General features: G+C 33.2%; 1 protein-coding gene across 5 annotated transcripts in view; it reads right to left on the reverse strand.

The window, feature by feature from the left end:
* Positions 1-25,292, reverse strand: part of NIPBL (NIPBL cohesin loading factor) — a 209,768-nt gene that overhangs the window by 42,758 nt on the left and 141,718 nt on the right. For 4 of the 5 annotated variants that reach the window (XM_006059558.4, XM_044932727.2, XM_006059556.4 and 1 more), the window contains 18 exons: positions 24,909-25,091; positions 20,305-20,502; positions 19,989-20,060; positions 19,803-19,892; positions 18,114-18,217; positions 15,195-15,281; positions 12,655-12,886; positions 11,666-11,817; positions 11,021-11,101; positions 10,478-10,578; positions 8,975-9,113; positions 6,097-6,179; positions 5,375-5,507; positions 4,249-4,392; positions 2,032-2,121; positions 977-1,191; positions 764-866; positions 45-143 (listed from right to left, as the gene is read on the reverse strand). In XM_006059558.4, the coding sequence (XP_006059620.1) occupies positions 45-143; positions 764-866; positions 977-1,191; positions 2,032-2,121; positions 4,249-4,392; positions 5,375-5,507; positions 6,097-6,179; positions 8,975-9,113; positions 10,478-10,578; positions 11,021-11,101; positions 11,666-11,817; positions 12,655-12,886; positions 15,195-15,281; positions 18,114-18,217; positions 19,803-19,892; positions 19,989-20,060; positions 20,305-20,502; positions 24,909-25,091 (2,306 nt within the window). The remainder of the gene's footprint in view (positions 1-44; positions 144-763; positions 867-976; positions 1,192-2,031; positions 2,122-4,248; positions 4,393-5,374; positions 5,508-6,096; positions 6,180-8,974; positions 9,114-10,477; positions 10,579-11,020; positions 11,102-11,665; positions 11,818-12,654; positions 12,887-15,194; positions 15,282-18,113; positions 18,218-19,802; positions 19,893-19,988; positions 20,061-20,304; positions 20,503-24,908; positions 25,092-25,292) is intronic. The other variant, XM_025270602.3, reaches the window with a different exon arrangement.

Below are 25,292 nucleotides of genomic sequence, written 5' to 3' on the forward strand. Positions count from 1 at the left end.
AATATAAAAGTCACATAAAAAGAATAATTTGTGTTCCTCTTTACCCTTGCTAGAATACTGGGGTCTACAGCAACAACCTCAGATAAACACTTCATGGCTTTTGTTCGAACGGCAATTGCATTTTCACCAAGGACTCGAAGGATCTGCCAAGCAAATATTAACATTTTCATCAATTTCAGAACATATAACTTTTTAACAAAACACAGAAAGAAAACATGCAAAAAAATATAGAAATATCGAATTTACTTTCCTTCAATTTTTATATATGTAAGTAAAAAGATCTGTTATCATACTGATCCAAAGTTTTCACTTAAAACATTAAGGTATGGTGTTTTATACTTTATGGCCTTTCCTTTCTTCTGTCATTCTCAATTAAACCTGTTTTTTATTGCTATGCTTCATTTGCAAGAAACTGTAGGCCCACTGAAAACTTTCTATGTCTAACTTTAATCAAGGATACTTAGTATCATTTAAATAATAATTCTGGTAACTGAATAATTTGTTTTTATAACATCAATCACTCTAACTATACCATCACTCTACCTGTACCATACAGATACAAATCCACTTATCTGTAAAACAAGAATCAACAGGCAAAGGCATGCAGAACAAACATATTTTAACAAATATGGAACAAAGAAACAAATGTTATTTTCATCATTTTTAAAAAATATCTGTTCTCAACAATGAACAGACATCACACACAAGTTTCCAGAATTAGAAAAATCAGTATCACTGTATAAGGAATTCTGGACCAGTTTACCTGTGTCAAATAAATATCAAAGCTCTGGGCAAACGGCCTCATAGAGGCCAAGTATCGAACAATCAAACAAGCATCATCATAGTCCACAGTATCAGAGTTCATTCTGCAACGAAAGGTCATTAAATTATAATTAATTAAAGTTTTTTGTAAAGTAGGTAAATAGATATCAAAGATACAACTGAAAACACTGGATCTTTTCTTTTTGGATCTTACTTTAATGTGCTGAACTGAGAAGGAGTGGTTTTGATAATGCTTCTAAGAAACTTCTTCCGGTTTTCAGCTCGATGCATTATTTGACCAGTTGTCTCAACTTCCTTTGCATGATGTGCTCCTTCAGATGATTCTTCATCTTTTTGTGATTTCATTGCTTTTTCTGTTTCCAGTGTTGTATCACGGAACCACTGGGCAATATAGAATTTACGAGAAAACTGGAAAGAAATTTTAAGACTTGAGTTTGATGAAATTAGTAACTAAATTTCCAACCTACTGACCAAGTGTTCACAATCAGAAACACAATTATCAAGGTTTACTTTAAAAAGAAGAGTTTAGAACACATGGATAAAATGCTGAAGGTAGAAGACTATAGTTACTTTCAAAATTTTACCTTACTTCTTCAAGAAATATACAGCCAATTATTATTGAACTATATTAACACTAAGGTACATGTATAATCTGTTCCTGAGTTTTTTACCCTCCACTTTATTGAGAAATAATTGACATACATCATTGTAGAGTCTGTTCCTTTCCACAAAGACTGAAAACCTATAGTAGTTGGCTGAAGAGCTTTAGCTATCTCCAACCTCTTTATTTTTATTTAATTCTCCAACTTCTGTAGAGGCATACCCCATCAATTAAAAAAAATTAAAAGTGCCCCAATATAGTGTATAAATTTTACATACAAGCTTATTTTACTAATATTTGGATATATATTAAAAAAAAAAAAACAGAATTAAGGATATTTAAAATATACATATAAAATTCTAATCATTTTATAAAAATTCACTTTTTATATGCTAATAGATTATCTCATACACTACCTGGGTCAATGATCTTTGTCTCAAAGATAAAACATTGCAAGATTTTGGATTACCCAAGTCACATAATATTAGGAAACAACAATATCTGTATCAGAATTCGACTACCACATATTTCTATTTCAAAAATTAATATTCCAATACTACTCTCCTCTTCATGACATTCTCAGTTTTCTTTCAGACCAAATTTGAAATAAACATGTGAACATTACAAAATAAGGAATAGAATCCTACCACCAGTGAAGGATCAGTCTCCGTGTTTTCATCCAAGTAATCAAGCAATGCTTTTTGCAATTGCTGTATTTCATCTTCCCCTCCTGAAACCTATAAAACAAATCAGGTCATAACACAAAGATATTACTAATATATTTTAATAAATCATCCACTCACAAACAGAAATCTGAGGGAAAAAATCTTATAAATGATAAAAAATGTATAGGTATAGTTAAGTAAAAGGAAGAAACAGAAGAATACTGTTTTTTGAAAAACATTATATACTGATAGCTCAGGTTACTTTTATGAATTACATGTTAACTTTTTATAAAGAAGCTCATAGGGAGCTGACATAATTATCAGAAAAATGTGTATGTAAATCTTCAGAGGTAGGAATCTACTAACACTGGTTTTCTATTTGGTAAGAGACACCTCCAAACTTCTAATCTAGTAAATGGAAACTGTTACCTGTATTATTATGTATTATGGGTATCTTTGAGATATTATTTAAAAAGAACATTCTGAAAGGGAAATATTTTTATTTGTAATTAATACAAAATACTTTATGTCATGTAGATCAAATATACAATAGGTATATTTGAGCTGTTCATTTGATCTGGAAGCAGAAAGAGACTAAGTCTTTAGGTCCTGTCAAGAACAATGTTGTTGTTTAGTTGCTAAATCGTGTCCAACTCTTTTGAGACCCCATGAACTGTAGCCTGTCAGGTTCCTTTGTTCATGGGATTTTCCAGGCAAGAATACTGGAGTGAGTTGCCATTTCTTTCTCCAGGGAATCTTCTAGACCTAGGGATAGAACCTGTGGCTCATGCATTGGGTAGGCAGATATTTTGCCACTGAACTACCAGGGAAGCACTTTCAAGAACAATACAGAGCAGGAAATTAACTCTGAGTTGACATTCATGTCTATAGCTTATACTCTGGTTTTACCTGTGTGAAATGCCAAATATATGGTTTAGACTATATGTAAGCAGAAAACAAAGATAAGAATAACCTATGTTCTGAGAGCATAGTGAAATGGATATATTCAGAATGGTTTTTATTTAGTTGCAATTGGGATATCGATTTTTCTTTTTTAAATTTTCAATTTTCAGTTGGAGTATAGCTGATTAACAGTGTTGTGACGGTCAGGGAGACAGCAAAAGGACTCAGCCTACATATAAATGTATCCATTTCTGCCCAAACTACCTTTCCATACAGGCTGCCACATTAACACTGAGCAGAAGTTTCTATAGTACACAGTGGGACTTTGTTGGTTATCCATTTTAAATATAGTTGTGTATACCTGATTCAGTAATTCTAGGGAGAGTCCTGAGAATCTGCATTTCTAACAAATTCCTAGGTGATATAAAAGTTGGTGCTGCTTGTCCAGGGAATCATATTTTGAAATTCTAGGGTAATGGTGACATCCTGTCTGCTCAAAATGGTTCAAAAGAAAATAAAAATGAATATACAGACACATATGTATGTATATTCTAAAAGAGAATAATAAAGCAAATGCTAACCACTAAAGAAATCTGGATGAAAGATTTGTGGGAGCTTTTTGTGCTATTCTTAAAACTCTTCTGTAAGTTAGAGGCATTTGTCATGGCCAGCATGGATATGGTTATGGACATTAAAAAAATAAAAAAGAGTATAAAGAAAATGAAAAAAGCTTTACATGGTTGGATTACAGATCATCCGGGCTACTTGGTGGCTGAGACGGTAAAGAATCCGCCTATAGTGTGGGAGACCTGGGTTCGACCCCTGGCTTAGGAAGATCCCCTGGAAGGGGGCATGGTAACCCACTCCAGTATTCGTGCCTGGAGAATCCCCATGGACAGAGCAGCCTGGCGGGCTACAGTCCATGGGGTCACAAAGAGTTGGATACAACTGAGTGACTAAGCCTACATATATCATTTACCTATCAATTTTCTTAAGTTATCTTAGTATTACTATCACCTCCTCCACAGTTTAAAATAAAAGTATTGTTAAACCAAATAGAAACTAGTATCATACATTCATAACAGAAGTTCACACACACAACTAAGAATTATATAAATCATTTGAAAGTTCCTTTTATACAGAATTCACCCTAAGGTATATATTTTCTCTGTGGCGCTTTCAGATGATTTTATTCTGAATCTACAAAATGAAATGCAACACTAACATAAGAATACCTTAAAAAGTTCTTAACTACTTATGACTTATCCCCATAATGTAAATTCTTTATCTCAATACCTGTTTTAAAATTCGTTCTATAGACCCTTGATCCATTTTGCTTGTAACAGCATCTTTCCTCAGTCGTGCAGCAACAGTGCCAAGGTAATCAAGAGATGCCACTCTTAAAGCCATCTCTGTTGACTTATTACTGAACTGATGAACCTGCATATGAAAAATAATTTTAACTTAATCAAGTTAAAATACTTTTAATAGCAGTTTACATAAATTCTGTATCTATGCTGTTTTACTTGAAATTTGAACATTTTTTCCCGTCATATTGTCCCACAAAGTAATTACCCTTTAAAAATTTTTTGATTTATTTTTTTGGCCACATCCTGCAGCTTGCAGGATCTCAGTTCCCTGACCATTGACTAAACCTGGGCCATGGCAGTAAAAACCCAGAATACAAACTACTAGGCCACCATGGAACTCCCATTAATTGCCTTTTGAGTTTCCAGAATTTTAACATTTTCATTAAAAAGAAAAAAAAAAATTATAACCAAGTCTTCCTAAGAACACAGTCACTTTCTTTAAATGTAGGCTCAACTGTATAAAATGGGATTATAACCGACTAAGAACTTCTTAGGCTGGAATTTCAAAGTCTATAAAAAATATCTTGGTTTCAGAATATTTTCCAACTAACAGAAAGTAAGGCCCCCAAAGCTCTGTAACAACTACACGAGTCCAAATGTAGTTTAAAAATAAAAACCACAATAGCATTTCGTTGTATTTATTTCCCTAATACGGTGTTACATGAGGACTAAAATGTGTCATGTTTTTAGAAGTACTCTTAAAGATGACAGAGCTCATATTCATCAGTTTCATGCTTTGAAATGAATTAACTATAACAACATGACTCTGTGTTGAGATGCTTTTAACTAATAATACTTTCAAACAAATAAAAGAAGTTTTTTAAAGCACTGTTATCTTATGTAATGAAATGAAAGCACCAAAAGTCACAACATTTCAAAATTTTATACAAGGTACCAACAGTATTATGTACAGTAATGCACATGCAAAAATAGAGATGCAATGGTCGTATTTCCTTACACATTTTTAAAGAATTCATCATCTGTGAATCAGAGTACATCCTCATTATGTTGTCTTCTAGTAATCTAATAATCTTTAAATGCTATACTCTTACCAACAGTCTCCCTAACAAACTAAGGAGTAGTTCAGCAGCTGGCCATTCAGGCTTATTGACTGTTGAAAGAAGGTCTTGAACAAAATTTTCAAATAGTGGTCTGTAATCTTCTTCACCTTGCTTACTACCACATCTGTTCAAAGATAAATAATGAAAAAGCTGTGAGTTTAGGTGACATGTTCACCAATATGACTGAAATTTTGTTAACTACTTTTCTCAACTTGTATATCTAAACAAGGTGTAACAGAGCACAGTAAATAAAATATGGTTTAAAATGAATCTATTTCTCAAATTTAATTTTACCCCCTACTACAGGAAATTCATTTACTGACTAATATTAACATTACTTTCTGGCAAGCATAATACATTTTAAATAATGACCACTGTTTTTGTATGAGATTACTATAAATTCTTCTGAAAACTAAGTAAACCTCTATCCCTAAACTTTCCTATTCAACCAGAATGTCCGAAAATTCAATGAAAAATTAAAGAATTTCAATCTTGTACTTTAGCTTCTAGAGTCCAACACACAAGAAAGTTCATGCAACTTCAGATTTTATAATATTCCAACTGCCTCATTTTAAAGATAAGGATATCAGGAGTCAGGGAGACATAGTCAGGTTTAGATTATGGAAGGAAGTTCGATTAATCTTTTACATAAAAGAAATGAACTATTCTCTCCATGGGGAAAATAAAAATCAGATTATGTTAATTTTACTCACTTTTTAAGGAAGATGGAAAGGAAGTTTTGGGCTGTTCGCATGGCTGTTTCATAAGAATTGGTAATGACAACATCCTGGTCAACCTAGATTGAGAAAAATGAATGGATATAGATGTAAGAAATAACCAACAAATTATTTCAGTTGCTACTACCATGTTAATACTGACTATAAGGGCAATACAATTCAATACTAAAACTTTATGAACTTCCCTGGTGGTACAGTGGATAAGAATCTGCCTGTCAATGTAGGGGACACAGGTTCAATCCCTGATCTGGAAAGATCCCACATGCCACGGAGCCTGTGCACCACAAGTACAGAGCCGGCACCATAGAGGCTGGGAGTCACAATTACTGTGCCCATGAATCCCAACTACTGAAGCCAACACACCCTTGAGCTTGTGCTCTGCAATAAGAGAAGACACCGCAACGAGAAACCTACGCACTGTGACTAGAGAGTAGTGAGCACTCTCACAACTACAGAGAACCTGCTCACAGCAATGAAGACCCAGCACAACCAAAAATAAAATAAATAATTTTTAAAAATACTAAAACTTTAACTATACTCTTATATGTAAGAGAAGATACAATTAGCATTGTTGTTGTTCAGTCCCTCAGTCATGTCTGACTCTGTGATCCCATGTAAGGCAGCACTCCAGTGTTGTATTTCCTTAACTAGCTCCCGGAGTTTGTTCAAACTTATGTCCACTGACTCCGTGATGCCATCCAACCATCTCATTCTGTCGTCCCCTTCTCCTCCTGCCTTCAATCTTTCCCAGCATTGGGGTCTTTTCCAATCAGTTGGCTCTCTGCATCAAGTGACCAAAGTACTGGAGCTTCAGCTTCAGCACCTGTTCTTCCAATTAATATTCAGTGTTGATTTCCTTTAGGATTAGCTGGTTTGATCTCCCTGCAGTCCAAGGGACTCTCAAGAGTCTTCTCCACCATCACAGTTTGAAAGTATCAATTCTTTGGAGCTCAGACTTCTTTATGATCCAACTCTCACATCCATACACGACTACTGGAAAAACCATAGCTTTGACTAGATGCACCTTTGTTGGCAAAATAATGTCTCTGCTTTTTGGGCTGTCTAGGTTCATCATAGCTTTTCTTCCAAGGATCAAGTGTCTTTTAATTTCATGGCTGCAGTCACCATCCACAGTGATTCTGGAGCCCAAGAAAATAAATTCTGTCATTGTTTCCATTGCTTCCCCACCTATTTGCCACGAAATGACAGGACCGGATGCCATGATCTTCATTTTTTGAATGGAGAATTTTAAGTCAGCTTTTTCACTCTCCTCTTTTCACTTTCATCAAGAGACTCTAGTTCCTCGTTGCTTTCTGCCATTAGGGTGGTGTCATCTGAGGTTATTGATATTTCTCCCAGTAATCTTGATACCAGCTTGTGCTTCATCCAATATGCTTCATTCTTAACATATGTTAAGAATGAGAAACATGTGTGACAAATGAAATACCAATGGTTGTTTATCATGATCTAGGTCAGAACAATATTGATCAAAAATACAAAAAGAATTTCAAAAAAATTTGCAGGTTCAAAGTTTATGAAATGCTGGAATATAATACTAAATAAAATTCAACTCCATCATTAGAAATTAAAGATCAGTATATAGTTAATTCAAAGTTGTAGAAACCTGATACACAAATAAACATTAAAAAAACTCAGTAGTAACCAGAAGAATGCAAAATAAAACATGGTATTATTTTATACTAACAAGACTAGGCAAAAATCAAAAAGTATGAATGTAAACTAGAATATCACTTTAGAGCAAACTGACCAGTTTCATTAAGTTAAAAGTGCATGTAAATTATGATTTAATATTCTACTTCTAAGTATACCTAGAGAAACTTATGCTTCAAGTTGTGTGTCACATATGATGTATTTAACCCAAGTCAAAAACAATCTAGCATTAGCTACATGTATTAAAAACAATGGTGAGTGAAAAAATTTGCTGTAAATGTCATTATATCATTTATGTAAATTAAAACTTTATCAAATATGCAGATAAATAAATAAATGAAAGAAGATAAACATTCACAATGGTAAGGAAAGACTATGAAAAGAGAACAAGGTTAGGAGAAGTGGAGAATAGGAACTCAACCTTTTTGACATTTGTTTTATACTTTGCACCCTTCTGATTATAATAAAGAAATAAAATTAAACCTCTTTCGAATTTTTTGGAGGTAAAACTATAGAACCTGGAAAAATGTTAAGTGTTGATGGGTAAAAGCTACAACACCAAAAGCAAATCATAGCTATAAGTTACTCAAATTGTTGTTGTTTAGTCTCTAAGTTGTATCTGACCCTTTTACGACCCCATGGACTGTAGGCTGCCAGGCTCATCTGTCCATGGAATTTCCCAAGCAAGAATACTGAGTGGGTTGCCGTTTCCTTCTCTAAGGGATCTCCTGAACTCAAGAATTGGCAAGTGAATTCTCTACTGTTGAGCCACCAGGGGAGCCGCCAAGTTACTCAACAGAGAAGGCATAAATTCATTTTCAGCATGAATTAAACATTAATTACATTAAAATTATTTGTTACATGTGACTATAGATACTGCATACTATAATATTCATTTTCAAATTCAGTATCTTACTTGAACCTTACAATTTGTAATAGTAGGCTTGTTAGGTACTATCATTCCCATTTTGTAAAGAAACAAGATTAAAACAATTTGTACGTTTCATGAATGGTGGATACTAGAACTCAAGTCTCCTAAAACTTAGTCTAATGCTCGACAAGGATCTGAAAGCCCAGTCACAAAACCCTAATTAACACCTTCAGTTTTATAAGAATGGCAGAGAATACAGGTACTTCTTCCTACAAAAGCAAACAGTTCTAAAACGTACAAATGATTCCTTACCTTTTTATTTGAGTCCTCTTCTGAATTAGAGTCCTTCTCTGATGATGGTAAGTGTACTACACACTGAATCAGTTGTAAAACCAGTGCTGTAACCATCTGAATATACATAGGCTCTCCATCCATATCACTACTATTTAACCTTTAATGGAGAAGAAAATATTTTAATCATACAGCATATGAAGAGAATTTCATTTTACATGTTACTTATGATCTGCAAGTTTCAGGATGCTTTCTTTACCAAAATTTCTAGGCATTATCCTTAGTGCTTATAACAGTGACCTTAAGTTAATTATTTTGGGGAAGTTAGAAAAAATACCAACTAAATGTCTATGTATAGATCATTAAATAATCATAGGAAAAATGCAGTATATAAAATTCTATACTTTATATGTACTGCAGATTGAAAACTGTAATGTAAAACATCAAATATTTTTCAAAGTGATTTTTAAAATGACAAGTCTTCAAGATTTCACAATGCCGAGGCATTCTGATATTTCTTTCATTATTAAAATCTGCTCCATAGTCAGTTCTTGATCATACGTTAGAGTATGAGGTCTGTGACACAGAATGTAAAAAACCAGATTTTAAATCTTTTCGTTTAAAAGAGTATTCCTTTATATATTGGTAGCTTTTCTTCAGGTTTTAGTAGACAATAGATGTTAATCAATACACAAGTGGCCCAAAAAAAGTAAGATAAAAACAATTATTTTATAGAAGACAATCTTCAAAGCAATCGAAATATAACCCTATTACCTAGGTCAACACATTTAATCACCCAGGAATATTATGATAGTCATGGAAATTATGATGATGATCTATGCCAACAAAGGCAATATTGCTAACAATAGTGGATAACATTTCTTAGTTACTCTGTGCTTAGTAATTTAAACTCATGTCTATTGTCTATATTGCCATTAGAGCAATTTTTCAGCTCTCTTAAAAAAATATTATATAATGACTTACTACTGTATAAAGGATTAAGTTCAAGTTCCTTAATAAGCCTTGTAAAATCCCTGAACTGCCTCTGAGGCTTTGGAGCCGTATTTCCTACTGCTCTTCTCACAGACCAATGGTTCTTAAACAGGGATGACTCTGCCCTTCAGGGGACCTTTGCCCGTGTCTAGTGAAAATTTTGGTGATCATAATTGGAAAGTGTACATTTCTTTTGGTTATCTAGTAGGTGGGGGCCAAGGGTGCTGCTAAGCATCTTACAATGTACAGGCCAGCACTGCAAAGTATTATCTGGCTCAAAATGTCAATTATGCCAAGACAGAAATTCCCTGCCAAAGATTTTTATACTTGACAATCACTGAGCCTTTAAGTCTCTCAAGACTGTATTGTTATTTCACACATTTAAGCTATTCTTCATGCTGTTCTTGACACAGAACTGCCTTTTATTCCATGATTAAAACAAAAGTCAGAAATGATAAAGAATAAATATATAATGGCTACAGTATAATGGGGTTCTTCATCATAAACTTGGTGTTTGCTATAGTTAGTTACCTGAAGTTCCTTAAGCTCCTCTTGCTGGTAGGTAATCTTGCAAGTGAAGTAAAAATTTCTTCCAAAATTAACTGCCTATGTTTTTCATATCTTGAGAATACCTATTTAGCAATTATAAGATTTCAACTTAAGTTATAATTATTTGAAAACAAACAAAAATGATACTATACTATGTGATAAAAACCTAATCTGCCATTTAGAATGAAAATGTTTTCAACATCTTCAACAGTAATGACTTAATTTACTCAACCTTTCTATCATTAATTGTAACATTCTTAAAGAAGTCATAGTATACTAGTTTCATGCAGAGGAATATGATATTTTAGGTATGGAAAGTAAGGCAAGATTTAAATGATTTAAAATAATTGATTTTATTAAGAAATTATTAAATATTTTTAAATACTTAGAAGTGTTTAAAATCTAAGGCATAAAATAGCCCTCGTGGAAAACTCAAATCTGCATTAGTTTTTGCAAATTTGTATTGAATGATATCAATATTATTTTTCTGGGGGATAACTAAAAATGTGTACTGATTATACTTACTGCAGTGACTAATTTAATGGCACACAATTGTAGTTCACTGACATTTTCCACAAAAAATGGTGTTATTCCCATTGAAGATACCTGCACAGACACAGAGAGTAACGATAGGATACATCTGTAATAGATCTCAGTAACATTCTACCTTACTAAATCCCAAAACACTAAAAAACTTATTGAAAAACAATGAGAGAGCATTTTCTTTTCCCTCATCAATCGACATCTAGTTTTTCCTTTGTTCCCTTTCATCCTGGAGAAAATTAGTACATACCTTCCTTCACAGATGCCATTCCTCTAATTACCAACTTTTAGACTGATAAATGTCACAGGAATGCAAAAAACAAAACATAATTCACTATTCTGGAAGAAATATCCTAACATATTTTAAAGGAAATAATCATATAACTTTCAAATAATTTAGATTTTAGAATTTACACTACATTTACCTTTCTTCTGCCCCAAGTGGTTCTTTTTAAAACTTCCCTACACTTTTACTTCTTCCATTTAGATATAAAATACTCAGAATGAAAAAAATTAACGTAGTGCTGGTATTATTATTGAGTGCTCAAGGTTAAACTGAACCCAATTAGGTCCTTTATCCTTAAATTATTTGATCTAGAAATATGGAAAATGCTGAAAAAAACTTACCTGAAGGATTGTTGTGTCTGTTAGAAGTTGTATTTCTAGTAGTTCTGATAAGCTGCTAACAATGTCACAAACTTTATTATAAAGCATTACTATTACTCTCTGCTTATGGGTAGAACATTTAGCCCGTTTTGCCTTTGAACTTAGTAAGCCTCCTAAGATGAAAAAAAAAGCAAAACAAGGCTTATGTCAACTTTTAATAATCTGTAATAGCAATGAAACTGCTTCCTGAATTAAAAGAACACATCTTTTTTTTCTTCCCTATATAAAAATATAACTTGGCAAACAAAGCTATTTATTTATTCATTGAAGAGAAAATTATTCTCTACGGAATACTCAGAAAGTCAACATTGTCAGAACAGATTTTCAATGGCTATTAAATTCTTGTATCTTAAGTATAAATTTATTTCTTTTTTTTTTTCCATTGACTGGAGCAAGATAGTAAGATTATATTCCCCTTAAATCAACTTGCAATAATTAAACCACAGATAATTAATTTAGGATATTCATGATTCAAGTTTGCCCTCCTCTCTTCAAATGTAAACATGTTAATATACTTGACTCATTTGTAAAGATTATCAGTAAGAGAAAGAATATACATTTTTTAATTAATTTATTTTTTATTGAAGGATAACTGCTAAAATATACATTTTTAATCAACCCATTTTGTAGATAATATTTTAGGCAAAATTAGGGTGAAGTGCTAAATAGAACCAGAAGTGAATATTAACATTATCTAAGATTGCCAGATAAGTAAAATTACTTATTATATGTAAACAGTTGCTAAAGAAATTATAACTGAACAAGTACCAGACTGAAAAATTTCTATATTCCAGTCAAATGAAGGGCAGTGTTTATTACAATTTTATAATCTAGTAATTTTGGTGCCATTTGAAGTCATTGCATTCTGACCTATCCAACATGGCAAAATTATATTACAGGTAATTTTGATATTAAACTAAAAAATTATCAGTATAAAAGGGCAAACCAACCTCCATGAGGATCTAATCTGTAAACAGGATCATACTGAGGATAAAGTGTATTCTGCAAATGAAATTTAGTGTACTGTATAACTCTTTCGATTACATCCTCAATATATACAGCTTTTGGCATGTTAGGGGATGTCATGATGTTTATAGTTGTAAGACAGGCATCTGCTGATTTTGTCACTCTCTCCATAATAAGGTCTCTCCATAACCTTTCTTCTTCTTCAGTATCGTTATTCTGTAAAACAACACACTGTAAATGAAACTGAAATAAACACATTTATAGGTTAAAATATTTTTTAAAGATTATAAGGTATTTGACCTTCACTGTAAAACTCTGTGTCGGGAAGATTCCCTAGAGTAGGAAATGGCAACCCACTTCAATATTCTTGCCTGGAAAATGCCATGGGGTTGCAGAGTCAGACATAATTGAGTGACTGAGCATGCACGGTGGAAAACTTGGTAAGAGTTTTGATGTGTGTCTATTTAAAGAATATCAGGAATGAAGTACAAATACTTAGGTATGATTTTTGTGTTAATGTTTTGAAACACAATGTACTCTACTTTCTAATTTCACCATTAAATGACATTCTAATAACAAAGTTTTAGTTATGTTTATCTTCTGTGATAGACTTATTTTAAAAGTAAGTAAAATGTTACTGACTCAATCATTTCTAATACCTGTTTTTCAACAACACTGTATTTTTGAAACTGAGATTAAAAAGTGGTGATTATGCAGACTACTAAAAAGATATTTTATTTTCTAAAATAGATAATTCAACAACTGATAGACTACGTTTTAATTTATACATCAGCAATATGCATTACAATTGGGAAAAAGTGACTTTAATCTTACTTTTAAAGTGAAAATCCTTCTATCACATCCTTAGTTATAAGATATCGACTTTATATTCTAGGAATATTTTCATATGCATGCAACAGTGAGAAGAGGAATTAATAAAAGCATAATATATGTAAAGCAGAGCAGGGCTTTTATATTAAGGCCAAAAAACTCCATCTCTAGCTTTCTTTCATTTTACTACTTATACATCCACTAAAAAAGTAACATAAAATAACTTTTCTTTGATATTGAAACTGTTATTTGGAATAGTCAGTTACGGAGGTTCATCACTCATGTCAAACTTTAAGGCATAAAAGCAACACACTAAAAAGTGCTAAGGTTTTCAGGAATAAAAATAATTTCATTAAAAGCGACTCAGCGAGTTCTCCAGAACTTTGAACTCTAGATTCTTGCTATTTACCACAGTTTCTTGCTAAAGTATTAAAAACGCACACACACACACAAATCTTTTAAGACTAAAGATGTAGTATTGGGTTGGCCCAAAGGTTCATTTGGGTTTTTGTAATATCGTATGGGAAAACCCGAACAAACTTTTTGGCCAACCAATATACTGTCACTATAGTTTCTCTAATCCCTTAGGTTTATATGATTCAAGAATTATTTTAAAAGCGCGTTGGAAAAATACGGATATATTTAATAAACCACAGAAATACCAACTGAGATTAGTTTTCTAAATTCCATGTAAATCACTTAGCACTCCTGTGCCTTTTGAAAACATCAAGAACACTTCCTTTCTGAGATATAATCCAGTTCATGTGCTAAACATATATACTATGTATGTATATATGAGAATGGAAGTATTATCTATCAATAATACTTGCTACCAGTGCTTCTCGTTGGATGAAAATTAGACCTTTTTCTGTTTCAAAAATTTCCTATAATATACTATTTTTATTACCAGTCATTTAAATATAAATTTCATTCACTCAAAATATTCCCAAATTCTTATCTTTTACATTAAATTCCTATAAGCATTAGTGTTTGAATTTATTAATTGTTAAAGAGACACCAGGATCAATTCAAATGCACATACGGTTTTGAAAGTCTGCTATAAAGATTAGGAACGCAGACCCTGGTTTATATAAACCATTATACCATGTTGCTACCACTTTTGATAAAGCACACTAAAATGTAATGACAGCTGCAGTTAACATTTATGAGAACTTACAATGTACCAGACACTGTTAAGCAGGTTACATGAATTAATTGAAGAAACATCCCTTCAACAAACATTTGAGCTAGATATAAAAATAACACATAAGGATCAATATTTTACAATACATTAAGAAATCACCATATGGTTTCCAACTGTTTAGTTCTCAAGGGAAGGTCAAGAAAAATAATTATTTCCTACCAACATTTTATAAATGAAAAGACATTTTAAAGACTCATCCACTTACAAAAGGAAGAGCATAATGTAAGATTAAAGAATGATCCTTTGAACTGAATGAATTTACATCTGTCACCATATTTATTTATATCAAAGCTGTCAACTGATAATGTGTAACATTAATTTTAAACTACTAAGAATCAAATTCTAACTGCAAGGCTAAATGTGAACTAGTAAATAGTGGCAACAAGTTCAAATTAATAAAATTTGGAATTTTCCCTATAAATCAAAGTTCCTTATGAAAAACTGTATAATTTAATAGAGTAAAATTAACAATACAGATCTTAAACTTACATGATTTAACAAAGTGGAGAGCTTTGACCCATCTTGAATATTCTTTTCCAAGATATTTAGGACTTTCACAGTTTTGTCAGTGGAAAGCTAAACAGAAGCAAAAATTCTTTTATCAATCATTGGTAAACATAGTAAATTATTCAAGAAATATTCTGTACAATTATTCCCCTTAGCTTATGGATTATACAGCATTAACATTCGCTCACAGAGTGGAAAAATAAAATTTTCTCACTTAGCTCCTCCACTCAGATCTGAATTATGTAGAGAATTAATTACTTATTTTTGAAAGAACAGCAAACGGAATGGGCACATATGTATGTTTCTAACGCAAATCTCACCATATAGCTAGTTAAGACTGCATTTGTTCTGGCCCTCTGCTCTGTGAAAGTGACACTGAACATGCATATGATCGCAGAGGCACCCACACACTCTAAGTATTTCCTTTGTTGATTTTTTATTTTTAAAAACACCTATTTAATTTCTTACAAATAATGTTTTCTGTATTTAAAAAATTAGTAGTCATTGTAGAGGTTCTACCAGGAAGCAACCATTACCCATTCCTTTGACTAAGTCTCCTTTTAGATCCCTATCAGGTAGCTAGGACTCTCAATGGAATCAGTCAGAAAAGTAATATGGGAGGATCAAAGTGACATCAGGTATATTTTCATTATTTATATACTGGTGTATAAAAAAAATTTCCCCCAAATATATTGCTTTAGATAATTTCACAACAGATTAAACTACTGAAACTGTTGGTAAATTATCCATGCTTTGAAAATACTCAGTAAATGCACTTTTTTGAAACAGAAACACTACATATTTTGAAATAGAAACACTATAGGACTTATGACATAAAACCTAAAGGGGGCACTGGCACTTCGGAAAACTGATGCCATATTTGTATATACAAAAGAAATCAATATATTCCTCACTGCACATAGTAATATCAATGTGAACCAATAGTACATTAATTCTTGGGTAATCACGTGAAATGTCTGTATAGCTTTAAAATCCTAACTCATAAAACTTTTGGCACTGTCAGTGGGAATGTGAATTGGTGCTGCCACTATGGAAAACCAGTATAGAGGGTCCTTAAAAAAGTAAAAACCAATCTGTCATAATCAAGTGAATCCACCTCTAGGTATGTATCTGAAGAAAACAAAAGCACTAACTTCATAAAATATATACATTCCCATTTTTACTGTAGCATTATTTATAATAGTCAAGACATGGAAGCAACCGTGTCCACTCATAGATGAATGGATAAAGAAAATGTGGTGTGTGTGTGTGTGTATATTTAGCCATGAAAAGAATGAAATCTTGTCATCTGCAACAATATGCATGGACCTTGATGGCGTGATTCTAACAGAAATAAGTCAGAGGGAAAAAAATGCCATATGATCTCACGTGTATATGGACTCTTAAGAAAAAAAGAATTTATAAATACAAAGAACAGATTGGTGGTTGCTAAACATGCAAAGTGGGGGTGGGTAAAGTAGATGAAGGTGGTTAAAAGGTACAAATTTCCAGTTATAAGTCAGTCCTGGGAATGTAATGCAAGGCATGATGAATATAGGTAACAATACTATGATTTATATCTGCAAGTTGTCAAGAGAATAGAACTCTTAATTCTTATTATTCTCATAATAAAAAAAAAATAATGCAACTGTAACTGTGTGTGGCCATGATGTTAACTAGATTTACTTTGTATCCTTTTACAATACACACAAATATTGATTTGTTACACTGAACTCCTGAAACTAATATAAATGAATACAAAATGAATAACTGATATTTTAACTTTGTAAAGAATATTAAAATATTTCCCAGTCTACTTTAAAACTAAATAAATATGTTTAATTTTTGAGAAAACAAATTCTTCAGATAAATATAATCTTTCATTAAATCTTTTACTACGCTTGAAGAACAAATCATTATCTTTACATTACAGATTAAGAGTAGAAAATTTTGTAAAAGAGGAGCCTGATTAGGAGGGAAGAGGATTTTTTTGAAACTGTATTTGCATAGTAATCATGCAGTAGTTTAGGAGGTGACTGCTGGATCATAAAGATTACGGGAAGCCAATCTTGATGTTGTCACTATTGTTTGAAGTATTATTAAGGAAAAAAATTTCTGTTATTCCATTAGTGCAATGAGACTACTTGGCAACAGACAGCTCATAGGAAAGACAATCCATAGAAGTTATTATGAAGCCTGCAACAATGAGATTCTGTACTTATTAACAATTAATGTGTTAACAGACATAGAGAATAGATTTGCGGTTGCCACGGGGGAGAGGTGGTAGGGGAGGGAAGGATTGGGAATTCGGGATTGTCAGTTGCAAGCTATTAATATAGGACGTATAAAGAACAAGGTATAGCACCAGGAACCATTTTCAATATCCTGTGATAAACCATAATGGAAAAGAATGTTTACAGATGTGTAACTGAATCACTCTGTTGTACAGCAGAAAGTAACACAACATTGTAAATCAACTATACTTTAATAAAATAAACCAAAAAAAACCCCCAACAATTACTGTGTTAAAACCATGGCTTAACTCTTTCAATCAATGTAAATGACTAAAGGAAATGTTAAAGAAAAATTTAGTGTATTTCTGCATTTAAATACTTTAAATATTTGAGACAATGAAAAAATAAACAGTGACAAAAAAATCCAGGACTGTGTCACTTTGAATGCAAAAATATGATTAGTCTTTAGAATAATTTGCAGAATATGCCTTTGATTCAAGCCTTGTCATTTTTTTAAAGAAATAATTCTGTCAGATTCTCAGAAAGAAACAATGAATTGTCTTTTCATCATTACTTACTTTATATAAACTTTGTAATTTACCTTTAAAACTTTAATTTCAAACATGAAATAGTAAGTAAATTTATAAATTTTACTTTAGTGAGATACCTTATCCATTATACCCATTGCTTTAATTTTAGCAGATTCACTGCCAAGTTCATTAAGCTGATGTTTTCCTAAGAGCAGTTCCTGAGGAATTTCATCATCATCACCTGAAAAACCAATTCAAACATACATAGTTTAGGTAAAATAAATAGCTCAAAATAGTTAGCTTTAGTTAATAAAATTTCTGCATATATACAAACAGATATAAACAAACAAAAATAATATCCTAGGAGGCCTCCGTAAACCTCAAGCAAACCCTGAATAAAAGAGGACAAAGATTACAATTAGACTTCTGACTAAGATGGGAAGAGGAGATAGATCTCTTATCTTTACTACTTTATGACCCTTCTCAAGCAAACTTTCTGCCCCAGCAGGCTGACCTGTATGGACTACATCAACAGTCTCCCATGCCCTCTGGCTTCTGTTTGGGTTCAGCCAGTGGGATGCCCTGTCAGAAGATCAAAGAGAAGGAGAGTGAGGTCAGGGTATTTCTATTCCTGACTCCTTCCTTGCAAGGTCTCCTCAAGCTGCTCATGTCCTCTGACCAAAAGAACACTTGTTTTTACAGGGCAACCTATTCTAAAACTTTCTTTTCCTATTTATTGACTGAGTTCTATTGAATTCTCTTTACCCTTGCTCCTTTGGGTAGAGGGGTGGTAACAGTTCCAAGTCTGTTAACTTTGGGTTTCCGCTCTATTCTGCCCCTATCTTTGTAATCTTGGTCTCTTTTTAAGTAACTACTCAAATTATTTTAATTTGAGAATGCCATATGACTTCTTGTTGGGGTCTTAAATGACATGGAAGACAGTTTTCCAGCACGCAATTCTAAAGTTTTGGAAATGATGAAGTGGATATTCTAAGTAATCAGGGAAAGAATTAATGATACTTACACAAGTAACTGTCACAAATACTTTTAAAATAAAGGTAATATACCTTTTAATGCATTTTTAAACAGATGTACTCATACTAGAATTATTGTACTCCATCTAGTTTTTGTATAAATTAGGCACTAGTGTTTGTATCTACTGAAAGTGGCATAAAATTGTTGAGAGCAGCTCTAAACAATATAAGCAGCTTTTTAAAAAAATAAACCTAACATTTTTTACATCTGTAGGTATGACCCATATATATTATTATAAATGTAACACAACATTACATTAACCCTATTGTATTCTAATTGCTTTACAATTTTGTTTCCCACATTGGATACGGAATATGTATGTAATACATACGTAAAGCCTGGGGCTGGGGTATTTACGTCTGCATCTCTAGCACTTAACATACTACTGACAACCAGTAATTATTCAATAAATATTGTCTTTTAGAATGAATTAAGTAGGTTCTCATTTCTGCATCTTTGCTCATATTAGTACCCTTCTTCTCTAGGACCTACTCAAGTTTCATCTGCATAAAGGCTTCCCTAATCTACTATGGTAGCTGTACTCTCAAGCACTCTTAAAACACTATCAGTACTAAACTAATTTAACACTTGAATTTTATACCAACGTTTTCAGTTACTTGATAACACAGACTAGATTTGATGCCACACTAGGTTTCAACTTCTTAAGAGCACAGATCATCCCTCTGAATCTACTAGAATAACTGGCAGAAAGCTTAACACACAGGTAAATAAATACATTTTAAACTGAGTTTATATTTAGAGGTAAATAAATATATTTTAAATGATTTTACCAAATGCAGTAAAATCCATATCTTCTAAGTTATCCAAAATATTCTCTATTGAGGCTGTGAATCTCTTAAAAGTTGAAGAATCCATCATTTCTGCAAAGGAAGAAAAAAATCCAAAACTTAATCATCCATACTCCAAGTAGAAAACTGAAATTGATGACTATGAATAAAGACAAATTAAAATGTTACCTTCGGGTGTTAGTTTTGGTTCATAAGCTTTCCGCTTCTTCTGTTTTTCTTTTTTCTTCATTTTTCTAGCGACTAAAGGAACAAAAAAAAATACTGAAATGCAGTAATAACAACCTAAAATACTTCTATGTCTACTTTCTTCCTGAACATTAATTAAAAACTTGAACAATAATCACTGCTAATACACAAATTTTTGTCTTGATTAAAAATTAGGAGTTGTAAATTAGCTCATAAAAAGGTATAAAAATTCTTTGAAGTTAAAACCTTAAATTTAACATCAGCTTAAGTAAGAAATCCATTGACACTGATGAATTACCCTCACTAAGGCTGGGAGGAGGAGAATAATCTTCCATGTCAGAATCTGATGGGCTTCGGTTTCGATAACGACCACCACCTGAACTCCTTCTTCCTTCATGAGAGTGGCCACTTCTCCTATGATCCCCAGAGCTTCTTCTGTCACGCTCTTCATATTCCCAAGCTTTATCATCATCTTTTTTATGTCGTTTCCTAGAGGCTAGAAGCAAATCCCCATGACAAATAATTTACCTCACTTAAAAGACTATTAAAACTTGTACTTTAAAAATGAACCACCACATGGGGCGGTGGGGGGGGGGGGGGGGAGGCGGATAGAATCTTCATTTGTGTGAGACTAGGAAATTCTGAGTCATTCTGATTAACCAGAAATATAAATTATGGTACAGAAATGGTATCACTTATTTTAGCATTTATCTAGATTTAGAAAATTTTACATGAACTTGGTTTGCTAATGAATATAGATAGGAATATTGTGGAAATTAAATCACACTGCTCATTTTAAAGAGATATTTGGTGAGTCAATAATATCTAAAACTCAGGATTAATTAAGGCATGTAAAACAAACTTTATCTAGAATTTGATAAAAACCAGAAACACTTTAAAACATTTGGATTGCTGGTGGGAAGTGGGGTTTGGAGGAAAGTAAACTTTTGAGAAACCATTACAGACTGTGGGTGACCATGTATACTATCAATTAACAGCCAAGTTAAGCCCACAACATAGCTATAAATTCAACAGACTTGATAACCTAACATCACGAGCTACCAATACAAAGACACAATAAACCTATATAGTTGTAAATACCCACACACTGAATTCAGTTCTCCAACAATATACTTGCTTAAACCCAAAAAGACAGCTTTTAAGTTTATGCATGCTAGATAAGCATATTTATGTATGTTACCTTCAATCCCTTCCCCATCCTTCCAGAGGTATAAGCATTCTGCTAAAATCACCAGTACTGACAGGAGCCTCTAGGCAGAACTGGCAAACAGATTTCATCTGACACATCAACTCTGATCAACCGGTAGTAGCTGCCCAGAGCATAATGTTGAGAATAATTCTGAGCCCTGAGACAAAGCACCATATTTCAGCAAGAAAGACTGATTAAAAATGTCTGTCCAGCGAGACTCGGAAGGAATACAAGTGAAAAATATTTAGCACATCTGTTCTAGTATATAACAATATCAAGTTAAAACCAGGATAGAGAACTGATGTGTTCTACATCCTGTGATCATACACTGGTTGTTGAAGTGACCACTTGTTGCTGACAGTGAATTACTTTCTAGTCTGTAGTCCTGAACCTGACTCCTTTGCTTATCTTGTGACTTGCTTCTATTTTAAATCCTAACTATGACCAATACCCAAGTTCTTCACAAGAAACTGTTGCTTGAGTCCCTAGTCCTCTACTTGGCTTATATTTAAGGATACCAATCTTTGGTTCATGTACTCAATCTACACTTGTGCCAATGTCTTATGTGTGGATAAGCAATGTCTATGTGTGCTCAGTTACTTCAAGTAGTGTCCAACTCTGTGACCCCATGGATTATAGCCCACCAGGCTCCTCTGTCCATGGGATTCTCCAGGCAAGAATACCGGAGTGGGTTGCTATGCTCTTCTCCAGGGGATGCTCCCCACCCAGGGATCGAACCCGTGTCTCTTATATCTCCTGTACTGGCAGGAGAGTTCTTTACCACTAGTGCCACCTGGGAAGCCTTTTGCTTATATATAGCATTCATTAAATATTTTTTCAAAAAGTACTGAAATGCTTACTTTGAAGAATGATAATTAACAAGTGAGTTCATTCAGAAAGTAGTATTCTTTGATCTCAAATATGACTTATGAGTTTTTATATAATTTCATAAGAAATCTATTTCAAGCCTTCAATTCTAGGAGTAGGAAATGCTTGAAAAACTTTATAGTTAGCAAGTAGATATAATATGCTGAAGGACAGGGAAGCCCAGTATGCAGCATTCCATGGGGTCACAAAAAGTTGGACATGACTAACTAAACAACAACAATAATATGCTGTATTGGTGGTAATTTTTATAGGTCTTGGAAATTCCTGTTTCACATCCATTAAACTAAGAAAGTTGGAAAAAAAAAAAAAAGAATGGCAAATTAAAGGGAAAAAATTCAACTTCTATGAAACAGTGTATATAGAAACAAGGTTCTATAAAGACCACGATTTATTATGATTAATCTGTCCATTCTTATATCATTTGTTATCTTGGAAAAAGTAGGGGAAGAACCCAGCATAACTCAATAGGGTGTGTAAAATACGACTTGGGCGTTTTCCATGCTCCCTTTCTAAATTTCACCTATGTGCCCCTTTAGCATCTTAGATCTCCCCTCCTTCTTCCCCTGCAACCAAGATGACTTTATAATTGTACATGATTATCCATATCTGTGTGGCCCAACTTTTAAAGTTAACCCTTAATAGTTCCCCCTATCTTTCAACAAAATTATTTCCTTAGTTTTAGATTTTTAGGAAACCAATTTGATTGAACTGCAATAAAATTTTGTTTCATAAACATCTCTCTCCCTCAAAGCAGCATAATGGTTGCCACTTAAGTTCTCATAATAGTTTCACATTTGGTACTGTACTCCGTTTCACTAATTTTTTGCTATGGTATAATGATGACAATTTGACTGTTTATGACAGTTACGAATTGGAATTCTTTCATCACTCAAATCAGTGGCCACAGAGTCAACTTTTCTAGTTACTTGTATAGAAATAAACCCAAAAAACCAGGAAGCTGTTCTAAGATCTCCTGAAAAACCCAGAGACACTCCCCTTTTCCCAAGCAGAAGTTGAAGTTCAGGTTCCCTAACCAATATTAGCTTTCAATATCCTCAGACATATATATGAGATCCATGGCTTTTAAGATGAAATTATGTGCTCCCATGAGACAACATCTCTTATCACAGAAAGCAAAGAAGAGAACAGAGGCTGCAATGACAACAAACATGAGGCATGAGAGGCTCTGTCCTCTATTTTCCATTTGATGGGCTTTTCTGATTAGGCTACCCTTTTTACTTGACTGTGAGGTAGCTTCAGAATTCTCATCAGCTTAGCAATGCAGGCAGCCACTCTCAATTAACTGGAGTTGAAGTGTGACTTGAAACCAGTCTGCAATTAAGGAACTCCTTAGTTACTCCCTTTAGAAATAAATGGGGTATTAGGGGAAGAGAGGGAAAGTGAAGCAGAGGCATGTATATTAAGGGCAGTGAGTTTCTGGGCCACCAGATCTCCTTTCTCCTCTCCCTTTCCAGACCATATGTTCCCATATAAACAAAATATTTAATTATAATAAAAACGTATTACCTTTAGCCATTGAAATATACTGCATATAAATACATCTCATTATAATACAATAACAATTATACATATAATTAAATGTCAGATTAATTTTGCTGCATTTTATTTCAATTTTAAAACTGTATTCAGAGTTATTCAGTATTCATAGTCTACTGTTCATAGCTCAAGAGCTCACAATATTGAGAAGATCAGAGTAAATGAACATTGATCAAAAACTTTGGAGGTGAAGGGCTTCCATCAACAATAATACATTTAAAAATGGCAGCATGCATCTGTCCTTCCTGCCCTTGCTTGTCACACCTCAATCTACAGATACTAGGTGGAAAAGGTAGAACACACTGGTGGTCTTCCCACTTCTTTTGGTCATAATGACTAAGTCAGTTGGCACACAAGTGAAGATCTCCCATAGTCTGTTTCCACTGAATGCCGTTTAAGTCAAACAAGGTTGCTGACCCCTCTTGGCTAGGCTCAATTCTCTTGCTCCAGTAGAAGGAAGATAGGGATAAAAGAGAAGAACTTTTTCAGTGGACCAGTAGGAAGACAGGCGAGGAATAGCAAGTCTAGTGCAAAGACAGGTGATCACAGTGTTGTAGAGAGGTAGCTGTGTAGTGAAGAAGCCAGCTCTGGAAAACAGTGAAACAAGGGAGGAATTCCAGGACACAGCTGGGCAAAAAGGAGAAGCCAGGTCCAAACCACACAGATAATTGGCAATGTGGCTAATCCATTCATAATTTAGTGATAGTATGGTTTAAAATATTTCTTCATCTGGCTATCTCCTACGTGTCCTTCAAGACTCAACTCTAGTGTCACCTCTTCCAGTAAGCGCTCTCTGAACCCCAGTATAATTTTGATGCCAATCCAATTAATCCAATGTGCTCCCACAGCACCCTGGATTTACTATTATCATTGCTGTACGCCTCACTGTACTTCAACTGTTTACATATTTCCCCCATTAGACTGAAGATTCTTCAAAGGTGGGGTCACATACTTGCTATATTTTTATTCTCACTGCCTAAGATATAGTGGGAGCTCAATAAATGTTTGCTAAATGCATATAGAAACATACCTGTGTTACCTGACACTTATTATAACTCATTAAAAAATTCTTTTCTTGGTGCCAACTGATCTCATCTTTCACACATATTTTAAGTATAAAGTAAAAACTTGCTATACTATTTATTAAGATCACTATTCTCTTGCTAACCCAAAAAATTATAAATGAAACAAATACATCAATCTGCTTTTTAATTCTAAAGTAATAATAAACTTAATGTGATACTTACATTCAAAAGTTTCATCACTATCATTATCTTCATCTGAACTGATTTCAGCATATTTTGGTTTTTCATTGACTGTGCTACGCTTGCGTTTATTCATTTTCACACGTTCACAAAGTGGCATGGTGGATTCAATTTCTGCCAGGAGTTCGGGGGGTAATTCTTTTAACACTGATTGATCTATACTACCTATTAATAAAAGGTAAGAAAAAACATAAATCTGAAGATAAAAGGGAAATTTTAACTGTTAAAACACAAAATGAAATATTATGTAAGTTTTCTAAGTTATATTTGTATTTTAACAAAACACATTCATATTTATAATTAGTCTTAACCCTAAACTGATAATGCAGTTTTTATACATATTATCGTCATAAACAACTTTTAAAA

This window comes from Bubalus bubalis, chromosome 19, assembly GCF_019923935.1.
Source record: "Bubalus bubalis isolate 160015118507 breed Murrah chromosome 19, NDDB_SH_1, whole genome shotgun sequence".
NCBI lineage: Eukaryota > Metazoa > Chordata > Mammalia > Artiodactyla > Bovidae > Bubalus > Bubalus bubalis.